Genomic DNA, 15,843 nt, shown 5'->3' with positions numbered 1-15,843 from the left:
ACGCCCAGAGCCGTCCTGGAGGAGTGGGAATCCAGCCTTGAAAATGAGTGAGTGGGTAACGGGATGCTCACTCGGTCTTGTGCTCCGCACTGGCGGTGCTCCCAGGTCTGACCGACCGCTTGGGAGCTAAAGGGGTCGCAGGAATTGTTCTGTTGTGCCTCGGAGCAAAGACTACACAGAGAAAGGTCTCGTGGTCACACCGAGAAACCTTTTCAAAGCCCGGGGATGGAGCCCTACTGTAACACCTTCTGTTTCTGTACCCAAGGCGTAAATGTTGTAGATGGATGTTGTATATAAACATTTAATAATAACATAAATAAACATTTAATTAGTTAATAGCGGTATTGCTTTTTAACTTTTTGTAAGTAAAACATAACTGAGAACTAATCCCGGAACCCCAGACTTTGTATCAGTAGGAAGACCTGCAAAGAAAAGTTTCTCTTGACTATCCACTGTCGATTCATCCATCTATTCAACGTTTCATACATTGCAATACAATGTATCCAGTATTTAAAACTCCAGATTTGTACAGGAACCCCAGCATATATTCTGTTGCCACCATACTTTTAAGCAAAAAATCTTGCAATTCAGAGTTTGCTTTGATCTCTGTTATTTTACCACTAAAATACCAATAAAATAACGCTTACCTTAAAATCAGTGTTTATTTTCAAGGCATAGTATTTCCTCATGTCAAAAGTTAGGCTACTTCTTTGCTGTTAGTACCTGAACATAAGGTAAGGTAATCTTGAAAACTTCTTCCTTCCCCTCTCTCTTGCTTAATGATTTAATAACTGATAGTGAAAACTAGTAACAAAGGCAAAAAAAGAGTAGAGTGCACTACTGAGACAGTATTTGTCTGTAAGACATTCTGTAGCCATCAACAATATGATAGTGTTTTCAGTTTTGGCTTATTTTTTTGGCTCCTTTCTCTAGAGTGAGAGCAGTCAAAGAAGAAATAAAATCTGGTAATGCTAACTTCAAAGAAAAAAAAAAGTCTGGTTCTAGTTCCTCCAGGTTTTGGTCTAGCAAATGAAATAGTTCATAAGCAAATTTAGGTCTGCATCATATACATCAGTTATTTTGGGTTATAAGCACACAGTAGGAATCTTATCCATTCTTTGCCTAAATAGACCACAGTGGCACAGGGAAACAAAGTCATTTGCCCATTTGCTGCAGTCTTGCTTACCCTAAGCTGTCTTCCATATTTGACCCAGGATTGCAAAGATACGGCCTCCAGATACAAAACTAATTTGTGGAATGTCATTTGCTGAGTATATGAGGCATTTGAAGATAATCTTTACATTCTAATACCTTCAGTCTGACTTGCTCATGGAATTTTACCTGAGAAAAGGGAAAGACCAGTAACAGTCATGCCTGAAACGCAATCTGACTAGGGAGAAGAATGAAAGGTTTCTGGGCAGAGGTGATATGTAGACAGTGCATGATACTGGTAAGTGTCGCTGGGGAGGAATTTCTTGTAAGCGATTCACTTTTTTACTAAGTTAACTGGCATTCTCTCATCAGCATAGTTTATGACATATCTGAGTCGGGGTGCATTAAACTAAACTACTCCATTTCAATTTGGTGAAGATTTTTCCTGTTTAAGACACTCCTAGCTTCCTCTTTTCCCATGTCCTTTCCTTTAATCTTCTTCCCCAACTCCCCATTACCAAATGGAAGGAGTGAACAGAGCAGAAACACCCGAGTTAATTTTTACGAGTTACCTGTTGTGAAACACCAAGCCTGAGGGATGTACTTCACTGCAGCACATGAACAGGATAGTAAGTTTAGATGCTGTTTACGTGACACTGTTGAAGTCTAGAAAGAAGTCTGGCTGAGAATAAAGTACATCATTTCTTACCCTCTTCCCCACTCCAGACCCTCCTTTCTCGCCTGGTAAAATGAGCATTGTGGGAGTAAATTTAGGTCTTGATCTTAATGACCACATTTAATTGCCACCCGCACAGATGACACCTGTCCTTATAAAAGGACAGGTCAGTTATCAACAGGTGCAGTAATTTAGCTTCAAACTTTTAAAAATGTAAAAAAATTAAAAAGTAAATGTATGGGAGAACTACTATTGTAATGGCTAGGCACAGTAGCTGTCCTACTTTCATTTATCTCAGTATTCACGTGAGTTCATTCATCTGTCTTCTGTTCCTTTAAGACAGTGAATTCAAACTACAACAGATCGAGCTGAAAATGAGATAAATATTACAGAATTTATTTTCTGAAAGTGTTCCCATATGAGTTATGCTAATTCAGTAAGATCAGTGATCAGGCAAGGGTGTATGGGACCATGATACTTTCTCAAGCATCCTTCCCATGGTTTCCTCTGCTGGTTTCTTTTGCCTCTGACATGCTTAGAATGACATACTGTTTGATCAGTGCTAGTTACAGTCAATGTTTTCTGCGAATAAAATGAACAATTTACATGGATAAAAGCGATATTTAAGTTGAATAGTACGTGTCTGCACCTATTGCACTAGTTACTCTTTATATATTGAAGATTCTTCTTACCACAACAGGGCCGGTAGGTTTCAGTATGAGTTTACATTTTGAAATATAAGTGGGCTGCTGCCATGAAAGAAACATTGGCTTACCAGACTCCCCGAGTCAACTTTAAAACAAAACCACAGACCTCTTATGCAAGGAAGTAAGAGTTTGTGTAGTTCTCTACCACAAGTACTGACTTTATTCTGATGTTGTCACATACTTATTTTGGTTTTAGGATCTGAAAATGCTTGTGAAAAGACTTCATTTATGTTTCTGCGACAAGAGTTGCCCGTGAGATTGGCAAACATAATGAAGGAAATAAGCCTGCTTCCAGACAACCTCCTAAGAACACCTTCAGTTCAGCTGGTGCAGAGCTGGTAAGAACAGTGTCATTTCATACCTTTAAGGGTGACCTTCTGCATATACAGAAATTGGAGGAACTCATTCTCTTCTATAGAACAAACATTTCATGTGCTCGTTACACAAACATCACTTACTTAGACCGAGTGAATATCCCAATCTGACATAAATCAGAAACTAAATGTACAGACTTGGAAGAAAACTTTAGGAGCAATTAAAGGGAATTAAAAATCATTAAGTATTGCAGATAGTCATGTTTATGAGAATTCAGTAAAAACAAAAATCCACCAGAACAATGTTTGGTAGGGGACTTACCTAAAATGAAGTTAGTTGAAGAAACCAACAGAAGCAGGCAAATGCACAAAATGCTTGCAAAAGACAGTAGAAACCATTTAAAAAACAGGTTATTGCAGAATGAGAGCATAGATGTGGAAAATAAGAAGAAAGAGCAATAGGAAGCTTCCAAAGCCAAAATATGTAAAGCAATTGAAAGAATATGAGGCTACTAAAATAAAAAGGACATCCTTTAAAAGTAAAAATTTGCTTTCAAGTGAGGAACTTACACATAAGCATAAACTTTTGCAAGATGAAAGCAAAACAAAGAGATTGCTTGGCAACTGCTAAAGGCACATGGCTATCTGGAAAGGCTTTTAAAGTTAAAGAGAATGGAAAATCTGCCAGTGAATAAGTGGGATTGATTAGATGACTGAATATAAAAAGAGCTATCAATGAAGATGAAGGCTTTTAATGAACCAGGAATGCTTAAATTCTCATGATGCTGAATGACATTGATCAGATGGGAAATGAATTCCACTTGGACAAATGCAAAGTAGAGCACAGAGAGGAACCTCCTCTCCCTGTATGTTTGCTTGCTTACAATAGAAAATGAAATGTTGGTATTTTTCGGGGGATATTTTTCTGAATATGTTATTTGATGGGCAAGAAGGCAAATAGTGTTAGGAATTAAGTAACAAATGGGGAGGGATATAATTGTACCACTGTGTTAGCCCATTATTCCTCTGAATTGCATGCAGTGTTAGTCACTCCATCCTGAACAGAAAAGACCAAAAGGGATAATCAGAGGGTTGGAACAATTTCTACGTGAGGAGAAACCAAATAGAATTCTTCAGCTTAGAAAACACACATCTAAAGAAAGAGATGGCAGAAATACTTAAATCATGAACAAGCTGGGAAGATTTTCTAATAACAGGAACTTGCTGGGGCTGCAAATAAGTGATCGCCTACTGGGTTTAAAACACAAGGAAGATCTTTTATGCATTCTAATTAAATTGTGGAATTCATTGCTCTGGAAATATTGGAAGAACACATCATGAATAGATTCAAAAGGATCTAACAGAATTCTAACAGGGTATAGGTCAATGGGATATATCAAATACAATGATTTGGGAAAAATGAACCTTGGAAGACCATAAATAGCTAACCAAAGGGATCTGGGGAAGCACATTACAGTTGGTCTTTGTCATGTTTCTTTTGTCTAAAGGTATGTCCAAAGTCTTCAAGAGATCCTTGATTTTAAGGACAAAAGCTCAGAAGATTCAGGGACAATTCATAGGTAAGGATTTGCTGTCACATATGTTAATATTATGTAGAAGGACTGCCAAGAAAATGATAGCTTAAGAAAAATTTCAGCTATCTCCAAACTTTACATAAGAATTGCAGTAATGTCACCCCTTGTCCCTAAAAGGAGGGTATGTTAAAACAAGAAACAAAGCACTTTTATGCCATATCATTCTGGTCAGGGTGTTTTTTCTCACACTGAAGAAGCTATGAATACATTGAACTTGACCAAATATTTACCAATTCCGTACTTGTAATGTTGGAACTTATGTATGGAACTTTTCACCTGTAGAGTCGGCTTGGTCAATTGCCAATTTACAGGTATGGGATGGTCTGCATGAAAGTGGTTGGCACAGTTTTCTCTTTTTCGTGGCAGCAATCAGGATAATAAATAAATAATCATTTTATAAGTAATCCATAATGGTTGATTACTGATAGTTTCAATGCTAGTCACTTGAAATATGCTGTAAAGACTGACCTGTCATCTTATTGCTGTAGGCAGACCTGTGATATTTCTGTACGTAACGGTCTTAATTTTTGTAGGCAGATATTCTGTTTGCCATAGTATTAAATTAATGTGAAAGTGAAATACTAACAATGTATTAATTCTAGTTTTACAGACACTGTGATAAAAATCCGGAATCGACACAATGATGTAATTCCTACGATGGCTCAAGGAGTCATAGAGTACAAGGAAAGCTTTGGCATTGATCCAGTGACCTCACAGAATGTGCAGTATTTTTTAGACCGTTTCTACATGAGTCGCATTTCAATTAGAATGCTCCTTAATCAACACTGTAAGTGCCATTGTAAAAAGGAGGGGAAATGACACCTGTATTATGTCAGTGTATTTTCCTTTCAAGTCCTTAATATGTACTTCAGTGCTTCTTAGAAGTACACTATTCGCCTTGTTATTTATAAACTCATTCTTAATACAATTCTTAAAATATTTATGAATAGTAGGCTTTCAAGTATGGTGAAGATTGGAATTACAGATTGCCTATAAATTTCTGTTTAGCAAAACTGAAGATACAAACTACAAATATAAAAATTATATTGGGTATTAAATAATATTTTCTTTTTTGGCAGCATTACTGTTTGGTGGGAAAATTAATCCAGCTCATCCAAAACACATTGGAAGCATTGATCCTAGCTGCAATGTTGTTGAAGTTATTAGAGGTAAATTCAGCAGATAAGAACAAGAATACTGAAAACGTACACGAATGTCTATACTGAGAGCCAATACATGTCTTGATATTCATATACTGTTTAGTTCTTTCCTACCTGGAGCAGAAGTTTCATTTAAAGTGTAATACAGTTTTGTCACTTTTCCCTATAAACCCAGTTTTTGTGAGAAAACACAAAATCTCCCTGACAGTGCACAGTGTTTTCAATTTTTTTCTTTTTGGCAAACTGTAAAAGAGAAAAAAAAGTGGAGGAGGAAATGTAACTTTCTGTGTCTTTACTACAGATGGCTATGAAAGTGCCAAAAGACTTTGTGATTTATATTACATGAGCTCTCCAGAACTCATCCTTGAAGAGCTGAATGGTAAGTGAATATGGGATGAGGCACTCTTGAACGTAGTGATGGCTTCTTCTAAAGTAGCTGGTGGTGAAATGTTCTCCTTCCACTTTTCATATAGTTAATGTGTTCTGTGTATCTACTGTCATAAATAGTTTTGGGGTTTGTTTGTTTGTTTTAAATCTGCCAGAAGGCTTTCCCTATTCCTCCCTTTAATTAGAAAACTGAAACCAGTAGAAAAGTTTTTGACAAAAGTTTTTTTAGAAAAGTTTTTGACAGTACAGCTGTTGATAGAACAGATTTTAGCAGCTTCCTTCCCTCCCTGAGGTTCCTTGCATGCCTTCACCCTACGCTGTCTGTTGCATCTTACCCCCTCTACATTTCTTGTGATACTTCTAAGATTTATACTAAACATTCCATTCTAATTTCTCTTTCTTATTCAGCTATCATGTGCTTGTAGTTGTAATTAGATGTGATGCACTCGAGTCATGGTAAAAATTATTTTAACCCATTGGCTGTGACTTGAAAAAGCAGTTTACAACTGCGTTGCTGTGAACTCAGAGGTCAGCTATTGTCCTCAGAGTTCTGCTGAATGCTAAAGAGCCTTTCTGACACTGCTCGCTAGAGTACTTTTCAAGACACTAAATGCTAAGTTTGGGCAGACCTACAAAAACAAGTCATGAAATAGCTTCTGCAAGTAATTGCGAAAGTCAAAGTGCAACCACACTAACTTGAGCTATGAAGCTAAAGGCAAAGATAGTGTGGCCCTGACTACACATTCCAGATCTTTCTTCCTACTGTACCTGTCATTCTGTATCTAGGTTATTCTGTATCTAGGTTATCTCTCCATCTTTGGAGCACGATAGTAAAAACATTTGTAGGATTGCAGTCATGCTAGCTAATTCTCTGTACTGAGGAGTCATTTAATGGTGCTCCAGAAGCCAGAACAAATAGTTCAGTTTTTATAAAAGGAGTGACCTTTTGCTCAACGAATTGTGAAGGTGAGTTAAACCTGATCCAGGCCAAATGCACATTCCTGGCCCACAGCTGAGGGTGGAGACCATTATTTAAACCTTAGGCATGGGATCAGGGGGTGGAGGCATGGAAGGAAGCAGTTAACCTGAGGACAAGAACCTGACATATTTCAAAGTGTGATTCTCCACACACCCTCCACCCCCACTCCCCCTTTTATTTTTGCTGGGTACATAATTTGTTCTAGATCTTTTGACATCACTAGTCTTCAACATTTATGTTCATAAAGCACTGGTTGCTAACACAGCCTGGTGGGAAATTATTAATTTGTTGAACTGAAAGAACTTTAAGAGCTAGCAGAACTTTCTGATCAACGTTTCCTTAATTTTTGATATAATGAACGTGTTCCCATGATATATTTTCTACAATTTATTCTTTAAAAAATGTTTGAGAACTATACCAGTTTTATAGATAGAATTGTCTATATTGTTAAGGTTTCTTGTTAGAAATCAGCTGATTTCTAAATGAATACTAGAATAGGCTGTGCTGTAGTTACTATTTGGTGCATTATAGGATCATAAGATAATTCAGGTTGTGAGGGATCTCAGGAAGTTTCTAGCCTGACCTCCTGCTCGAAGCAGGGACAGCTACAAGGTCAGATCAGGTTGCTCAGGGCTTTATCCAGTTTGGTCTTAAAATCCTCCAAGGATGACAACTACATAACATCTCTGGGCAACCTGTTTCAGTGTTCAGTTGTCATGGTGAAAAAGTTTTTCTCTATATCCATTCTGAACCTCTGTTATTTCATCTTACACTCACTGTTTCTTGTTCTCCCACCACCTGAAGAGCCTGACTCTATCTTCATGATAAATTCCTCATCGATATTAGAAAACGACTATTATATGCCCTAACCAGTGATGCCATAGTGGGTTTTAAGATTAACTTCCAAAGCAGCAAAGCACATTTGAAAGTCTTGAATATGACTTTCGATTAACATACAACTTTTCAAAAGATTTCTGTTCACATTTTCCTTCTCTTGTAAATTCTCTCAACAATACAAACGTACATTTTGAATTACTGCAGGAATGAATAAAAGAGACCTAGTTTTCTATTTAATTATTTAGACCCTCTTTTCTCCAGCTAAATCAACAGGACAGCCCATGCAAGTGGTGTACGTGCCATCGCATCTCTATCACATGGTTTTCGAACTTTTCAAGGTCTGTGTGCTTACCATTACACAATTCTTTTATACACCTTTGTTTAGTGAGGTTGTATTTGTTTGACTTTTTGAACCAATTCTAGATAGCAGCATGTTTTTGCAAGTGCAAACCTATTGTTATTTGACTGCAGGAAGATACCTAAATTGTACTATTTAGACAAAGAGTAACTGCATAGAAAATGAACAGCTTTGGAAGATGTATCTCCTTTGCCTAGCCACTGAATACATCTGACACCTTCTCAGTAGACAGCTTTGTAAAAAAATCTTAAAACGTATAAAGACATTAGTTAATAAAACAAGTGAGAATAAGACAGACAATTTCTGGGACATCTTCAAATCTGGTATAATGTGTAACAGGTCCTACAGAGCTTTCCTCAAGCAGTTCAATCCTAGACTTTTCTTGATCTTCGTGTCGTATTGCATTGTAAAGAATTCTACGAATAAAATTGTAGATTAAAATATTGTTTCTTCTCAAAAAATTAAATATTTGCACTCTGTGTAGTCTAATAAACTATATTAATACCGATACTGAATAAACCAGAAATTCTGAAACAGGTGATAAAAAGAACTTTCCTAAATTGATGTTTTAAGATAATAAACGAAGTGGTAAGAACAGAGTTTAAGTTATACTTGAAAATTGCAGAATGCAATGAGAGCTACCATGGAACATAACGCTGATCGATGCATTTATCCTCCAATTCATGTACACGTCACATTGGGAAATGAGGATTTAACTGTGAAGGTACCCACTTTTTTGATTCTTTTGAAGTTTATTTTGATTAGGTTTTTTCCCCTCTCATAGGCAGTGTATTACTAAGTTTAGCTGGTGATCTGGTTCCAACAATAGTTTGTATGTGATGATGTAGTATGTAAGTAACAAGATCATTATGGAATTTCACATACTGCATCAGTAGGAAATTCATGGTGAGGTTGCACAGTCACACTGAAGGCTCTGCGATAGAAGTCTCTGCTTTTGTCATGTTCATGTCTTGCCTAGCTTATAAGCAACCACGACTAAAATACAATAGCATCTTTATACAGTTGTAGTATCAGCATTTTCTACGTGACAATGACAGAGCTGTACAGGTGTGAAACAACTGAAGAAAGGGAAATAAACATTGTATATTCCATGCAAATCAAACCTCTCTAAAGTACAGTTTGCAGAGGAATTTCTTCTTTTTCAGTACAACATCCATGTTGGATTTCAAAGACCAACTGCAAGCACTGGCTTTTTCATAGGTCTAACTAACTAAACCGTAGCAAAAAAACCGCTTCTGACTTACTCCTTCAGTAATAGGTTTTACTAGATTGTATTTAACTGACAGTATTCCTGAGGAATAAAGATAAAAATACAGAGAACCTGGCATTTGCTAAAAGGTACAGATGCTGACTTGAGACAAAATTGAGTTATGAGCAAGATACAAGCAATGCACAAGTAGCATTTTCTTGCTTCCAAGAGATTATGAATGCTTCTTATGGTAGTATTTTATTTAAATGGCTTTAATAAGTAATGAAAGGAAAGGATTCATCTCTTTCTCTGGTTATTGCTGCAGCTGAGAGATGAGAATTTAAGAAAACTCATAATTTAATAGGGACAACTTTATATTATGTTTTACCTGAACTTCCTCTAGATCATTGAGAGAGTCTCTCTTTTATAAAAATGTATTCAGCGACGTAATGCTACATGTTCCTTCTTGTTCCAGATGAGTGATCGTGGTGGAGGTGTTCCTATGAGGAAAATTGACAGACTATTCAACTACATGTATTCAACAGCACCACGTCCACGTGTTGAGACGTCACGAGCTACACCTTTGGTATGCAAATCTTTTATACCTTGTCATCTTGGATATGTTTAATTGTCAAAAAAGAAGTCATTTAGCCAAAGCTATGAAGTACTGATTATATAGATACAATGAGTATCACCTTTTGGATCTCATAATTCAAATATTTTTTTCTGGAAATTACTGGAAAATAGCATAAAATCTTAAAATACTAAAAATTATTTAAACTTGTTCAAGATTCTGTTTTTCTTTATCAAATATAAAGATCAGGTACCTCAAGCAGACCACTTAGCTATGCTGTGTGTACTGCAGTCAGGTTAGGACTCTGAATTCTTTTTGTGGCCACTGAATGAAAGGAAAAGTAATTATAGCAATGATTTTGGATCAAGTCTATGGTTTAATTTGTACTGTGTAGTCAGTTGTACCATCCCCCAGCAAGGATGCAGATGTGACAGGGCATATGAAGAATCTACTTCGGTCTCGTGTGAACTTAACAGATGCACAAGAAATAAAGCCTTAGGTCTCAGTAAGAAGCTCTGAACAGTTTTCCCAAATTTATTTTCTCACATGCCATCATTCAGAATGTGTTTTTTAAATGTATATAGTGTTCCGCATCTAGATGACTGTGCAATTTATTAAACACTAGATCTTTACAGAGAAGTGTTGGGAATGTTCATTGAGTGATAACCTCTAAAATTTAGTAGATTAAAAAAAAAATTATACTTAACATTTCAGGGCTATGTCCTGCTACTGCAGACAGGGCTTGACAGAATTTTAGTGTAAGCTACAAATTCATAGATGTTGCTTCTTGAACCTTTTTTATATATACTGAAGATTAAATGCATCTGACTTAAGTACTCAGGGTTCTTAAGATTAGCAGCTCCACGAGGCATAAGACAGACTCGGTACAGTTTTCTCTAATGGCATCATCTCTTATTGAAAAAGCTACCATAATACAAGAAGTGTTATCTAGCAGCCCTGTCTGACAAAGGAATAAAACTGTTTTCTTGTAGTCACAATCATCCATGCATTCCTCTGTGTCTGGGGGCATAGTAAGTTAACATTTGAACTCCTCCTCTTACTGTCCAACATCATGCTTAGTTTGTCTGTTTACCTATTAAGTTAAATCAGAAAACACCACTGATTGATGCAATTAATGAAAATACACTTTTTCTCCCGGATCAGGCTGGATTTGGTTATGGCTTACCCATATCACGTCTGTATGCACAGTACTTCCAAGGAGACCTGAAACTGTATTCCTTAGAAGGCTATGGTACAGATGCCGTTATTTACATAAAGGTATGATCTAACACTTTTTACCATTTTAAATTTATCAGCAACTCTAACCTAACTGCCAATGGAACTCCTGTTACTAAAACTTTGATTAAAAAGAATAGTCAGCTACAGTCTTCTCTACTTACAGGCCTTATCTACAGAATCAATTGAAAGACTCCCCGTATATAACAAAGCAGCCTGGAAACATTATAAAGCAAACCATGAAGCAGATGACTGGTGCGTGCCAAGCAGTGAGCCAAAGGACATGACCACCTTTCGCAGTATATAGCTTTTTCCTCAGCAGTTCCTAAGAAGTAGGTATGTCTGTAAAGGGAATTTAAAAGACCTGATTTACACCAGGATGCTGAGTCATATGTGAAAATAATTTTAAGTGGAGTAACTCTCTTCTGGAATTAAAAAAAAAAAAAAAAAAAAAAAAATCAAACAAAACCCAAGAGAACCCCCAAACTGTACATACTTTTAAATTTTAAGTGAGAAGGTCACACTTAATTTGTTCCACTTTCAGCAGCTAAATCAGGGGAGCAGTAATTTCAGGTTTTCTAGGGAGGAATGCAATCTATTTCATATCTGGTGAGAAATGTATTAATTCATATAATCACAACGGTTTTTTAATAGATGAACTATTGAGAAAGCTCACCAGAGCATTTTTCCATTATAGAATATTACAGATTAATGAAAAACTCATGCCAGAAATACTGAGGCGTTCATCGCTATACCTTTGCACCCGTATGGCACTTTCTCTTCTTTTACCTTAAGCATGCTGAAGCCTAATTTTGCAACGTTAGATGCGTTGCCTATATCCAGGTTTTCTGGAGCTGTAGAAATCACGTAGGTCTGTAGGGATAAAAGAAAAATCTAGCTGCTGCCACTGGTATAATGTATCTCAGGTATCAGTCATATTTCTTTGGTTGTAATGTGAATATTTAATACATGTGAGAAACTTCTCTTGCTGTGATCATTGTGAATTAGCAAATAGCGTTGGCTTGTGTAAAGACATGCTGTCTTGCATTTGCTTATATTTCTGTAGGCAATACCAAAACACGGTATCAATGTTCTAGCCCTAGTGAGGTCTCAGGCACTGGGGTATGTCAGGTTACAGCTGTAAATGGAAACTATTTTATTAAACAGATTTTTTAAATTTGCTCTTACTAGGGCATCTCTATTACTTTGACAATAGAAGCTACCTTCTCAGGAGTATTTAAGAAAAAGTGGAATTAACAGTTTTTGAAAAATACCTTTGTATTTGTGATGTGCTTCTGGCCTTGTTTATGTAGTAACTGGAAGTCACCCTATAACATAAATAAGGTAAGCAGAACGTGTTTATCAGTCAAAGGCAAACTGTCAAAACATACCAGAAAGACAGAGACGGGAATGAGTATTACATTTCAGGTACAAAGTCCTTCTTTTAATAAAGGTTTCGACTTCTTTTAATGCCTATTGTGCCAGCTTTGTTCAAATCATACACACCTATGTTGCACCTCGATCTCTGTCATTCCTGAACATTTTAGGAGTGATGCAGTTAAATACACTGAGAACTAATCCTTTTCTCAGTTAATTCATTGCATGCAATTCTGTGATGTTTGTTCTGCAGCAGACATGCGTAATCCCTCTCAGAAAGAATAAGCATAAACTTTGCTAGTTTACTGGCTCTGCACAGAGCAGAAGGTGATTGAACGAGTGAATAGTTTGCAAGTTAGAAACTGAAGTCATGCTATTCTAGTTGTAGCTGAGCCAGATGAAAGATTATCACCTGCTGCCTCCCTAGCCTAGTTCTGCAAAACACTAAAATGGTTTTATACCCTGGTCAAGCTAATGAAGGTCACTTTAACAGGAGTGATTTACAGAATGGGCTATATACACAGTTAGACTGACACTCCGAGGGAGGATTCTTCTTGCTTAATTGCCACCAGAATAGTACAGTTACCTGCTTCACTCAAGCTTGCGGGCACTTTGAGAGGTCCCTTGTAAAGAAGAAAAATAGGATGCGAGGTGGTGACTGGCATACCTTCACTCCGCATGGCTACAAGCAAGGAGAATCTATAGCTGTTCTCTTCTTCAGCCCTGCAACAGGATGCACGTGAGAAATTCCACACATTGTCAAATGGGGCCTGTATAAAAGCTAGGGAGGGTGCTGGCAGCTATCGCTTTTGCTAAACTAAAGATGAAAGTTACAGCAAGGGATTTTAAAAACTGAAATTTCTAGCTTTTACGCTAAGTTTTAAATGTTTAACTAACTTAACTGAACTGATTTTAGTAATATCTGAGAACTACAAGAGACATTTCTGATGAAAAGCTAACAGTTTGTTTTCTAGAAAATCTATTAAAGTATTTCATGTGGTTTTATTGAAAGAAAACCTCTTTCATGCTCTCAGCTAGCTACTGATTGAATTCTGATTATTAGAACAACTTCCTGTGTAATTGCATTTATCTGTCTCCTCACCCACCACCCCAAATGATTGTGGTGAAAACACAAATGTAGTAATATTTTGCTTTACAATGTTTTACTCTACTTACAAGTTTGATCTTTGATTACTTCTGATTTAAATAGAAGTTCAGAAGCTAATTTTTGTGTTTAATATTGTCATTACTGTACTGAAGTCATTGCTAGCACACTGGTTAAGTTGAAGTGAATCACTGTAGAAAATCAGTATACTAGCTCAGCTATCAAAATGCTGAGATTAATAGTTTTGTACGCAAATGAGCTCAGTCTTGCACTGTAAAATTAATCTTGGTTTGTGTTAACTTTATTTTTTGAAAGAATCACTACATTTATTCATTAAAACTATTTTAAAAATTAAACTTTTCAGTTGGGTGATTTTGTGGCTTGGTACTAAGGTAGTTCCATGGAGCCAGCCTTCTCATTTAGCATCTGACAGATGTTAAATGCTGTGATCTGTGATAATCACTGCTGTTATGCTCAGGTGCCAGGCGAGTTTATCATCCCTGCTATGGCCCCTGTTTAACTACAACAGCTCTGCACACGGACAAACCTTTGAAACCATTATTTCCATTAGTCTCCTTCCTGAGAAACAAACTCTTCACAGGGTGCAACATTCAGTTCAGTGGGCTCAAAGGAAAAAGCTAATACATGGTTATACTGATATTACCTGTTCTAGCTGAAAGCACTTCACTGAGAAATAAACTTCCTTGACCGAATTAATTGAAGGGTGGATTTATGTGTGTGATCCTAAGCATTTTCTCATTCCGTACTTCTAATTCCCTTCTCTTTTATCAGTAGGGCAGCATTCCTCTCTGGCTCAAGGTCTATAAGTTTGGAGTACAAACCTGAAGCTACTGGAAACAAAGTAAATAAGAAACAATTTGGTCAAGATTTAACTTAATGCACAAAACTGAAAATAGAACCTCTTTTTAAAAGTAATTATTACCAAGATTTTCAAACTTTATTTTGGAAATGCATAGTGCGCAGAAGCATTTCCACACAGTCCTTTTGCTGAAATTCATAAGACATTTATACAAAAAAATAACAACTGTGAAACACCAACAGTGAAGTTCATTCATTTAATTAAAATGAAAAAGAGTCCAGAGATTTAAAGGAGAACTTGGTCCACATAAACAAATTATGTAAGTTTTGTTCTAGTCCATTCTATGGTGGAATTATTTAAGCTAGTCTATGTTTCTGGAATAATCTAATTAAAGGAAGTGCTGTTGTATAGTATCTCTAGAAAATTTATGTAAATATACAAAACACCAATTCATGTTCTAAACTATTCTGGGAATCAAATCCTCCTTTAAAGAGAAATAATCTGTAGTCTACAATTGAACATTTAAATACAATGCAGAAACCCAGTGCTTCGGTGATAATTTTTCCTACAATTCTTCCCTCAGTATTTTAAGGTTGAAAAACAGTATAGTTTAAAATTAGCAAATATATAAATTTGGTCCACAAAGATCTTGTAGCAGGTAGAAAAGAGAAATACATGTATTGCAAATTGATCTTATTCATAGCATAAATCTATAAAACTATGCATTATTTAGGAAAAATAGGTTAAAAAAGATCTTATTTATAGGTTTAAACCTTGTCCCAACACCATACGGGCAGTGTACAGAAAATTTAATATTATGCTTAGTATATGTAGTTTGTGAAAACTACTCAATATTTCTTGTTATTTTCTCAGTAAATTGCAACACATAGAATTCAAAAACAATGTGCTACTACAGTGAACTTTGAATGAAAATCCCAGAAATACAAGAATTTAAACAAAATAATCAATAAATTTGAAATACATGCTTTCTTTTTAAATTAACTTGACATTACCATTTTCTTAAACTTAATTTTTACTATACATCTTTAGTGGCAACAGATAAACAGACTGTCACAGACTGAATTTGTTGGCAGGATTTTTCTATTGTCCCTCTATCAGATTCAACTCTATCAAATGCTAGTTGACTAATATTGGAATGATTTTTAATACAGTATTCTACTTTTCACAAACATCAATTTCAATGAAAAGGGCATATGAGGTCTCGGAAGCACAAATATTACTTAAGGCAGAAAGTTAAATTATTGTCTATTAGTACAGGCAGAGTCAACTAGGAATAAAAAAACCTGAAAACATTATTTCACTTTATTGGGTTGTAAAGGGGAGAGACCATAATTA

The 15,843-nt window shown here is 36.1% G+C and overlaps 1 protein-coding gene across 1 annotated transcript; it reads left to right on the top strand.

Annotated features, from left to right (window-relative positions):
• Nucleotides 1-2,728: 2,728 nt before the first annotated feature.
• PDK1 (pyruvate dehydrogenase kinase, isozyme 1) lies at nucleotides 2,729-11,604 on the top strand. Its single transcript, XM_009894549.1, has 10 exons — nucleotides 2,729-2,873; nucleotides 4,358-4,429; nucleotides 5,047-5,231; nucleotides 5,524-5,613; nucleotides 5,906-5,983; nucleotides 8,069-8,145; nucleotides 8,791-8,889; nucleotides 9,851-9,961; nucleotides 11,114-11,227; nucleotides 11,352-11,604. The coding sequence occupies exons 1-10, from the start codon at nucleotides 2,764-2,766 to the stop codon at nucleotides 11,490-11,492; spliced, it is 1,077 nt and encodes a 358-aa protein (XP_009892851.1). The 5' UTR covers nucleotides 2,729-2,763; the 3' UTR covers nucleotides 11,493-11,604.
• Nucleotides 11,605-15,843: the final 4,239 nt, after the last annotated feature.

This window comes from Charadrius vociferus, unplaced genomic scaffold (genome assembly GCF_000708025.1).
Source record: "Charadrius vociferus isolate BGI_N301 unplaced genomic scaffold, ASM70802v2 scaffold161, whole genome shotgun sequence".
Lineage (NCBI taxonomy): Eukaryota > Metazoa > Chordata > Aves > Charadriiformes > Charadriidae > Charadrius > Charadrius vociferus.
This window is presented reverse-complemented; position numbering and strand designations above follow the sequence as displayed.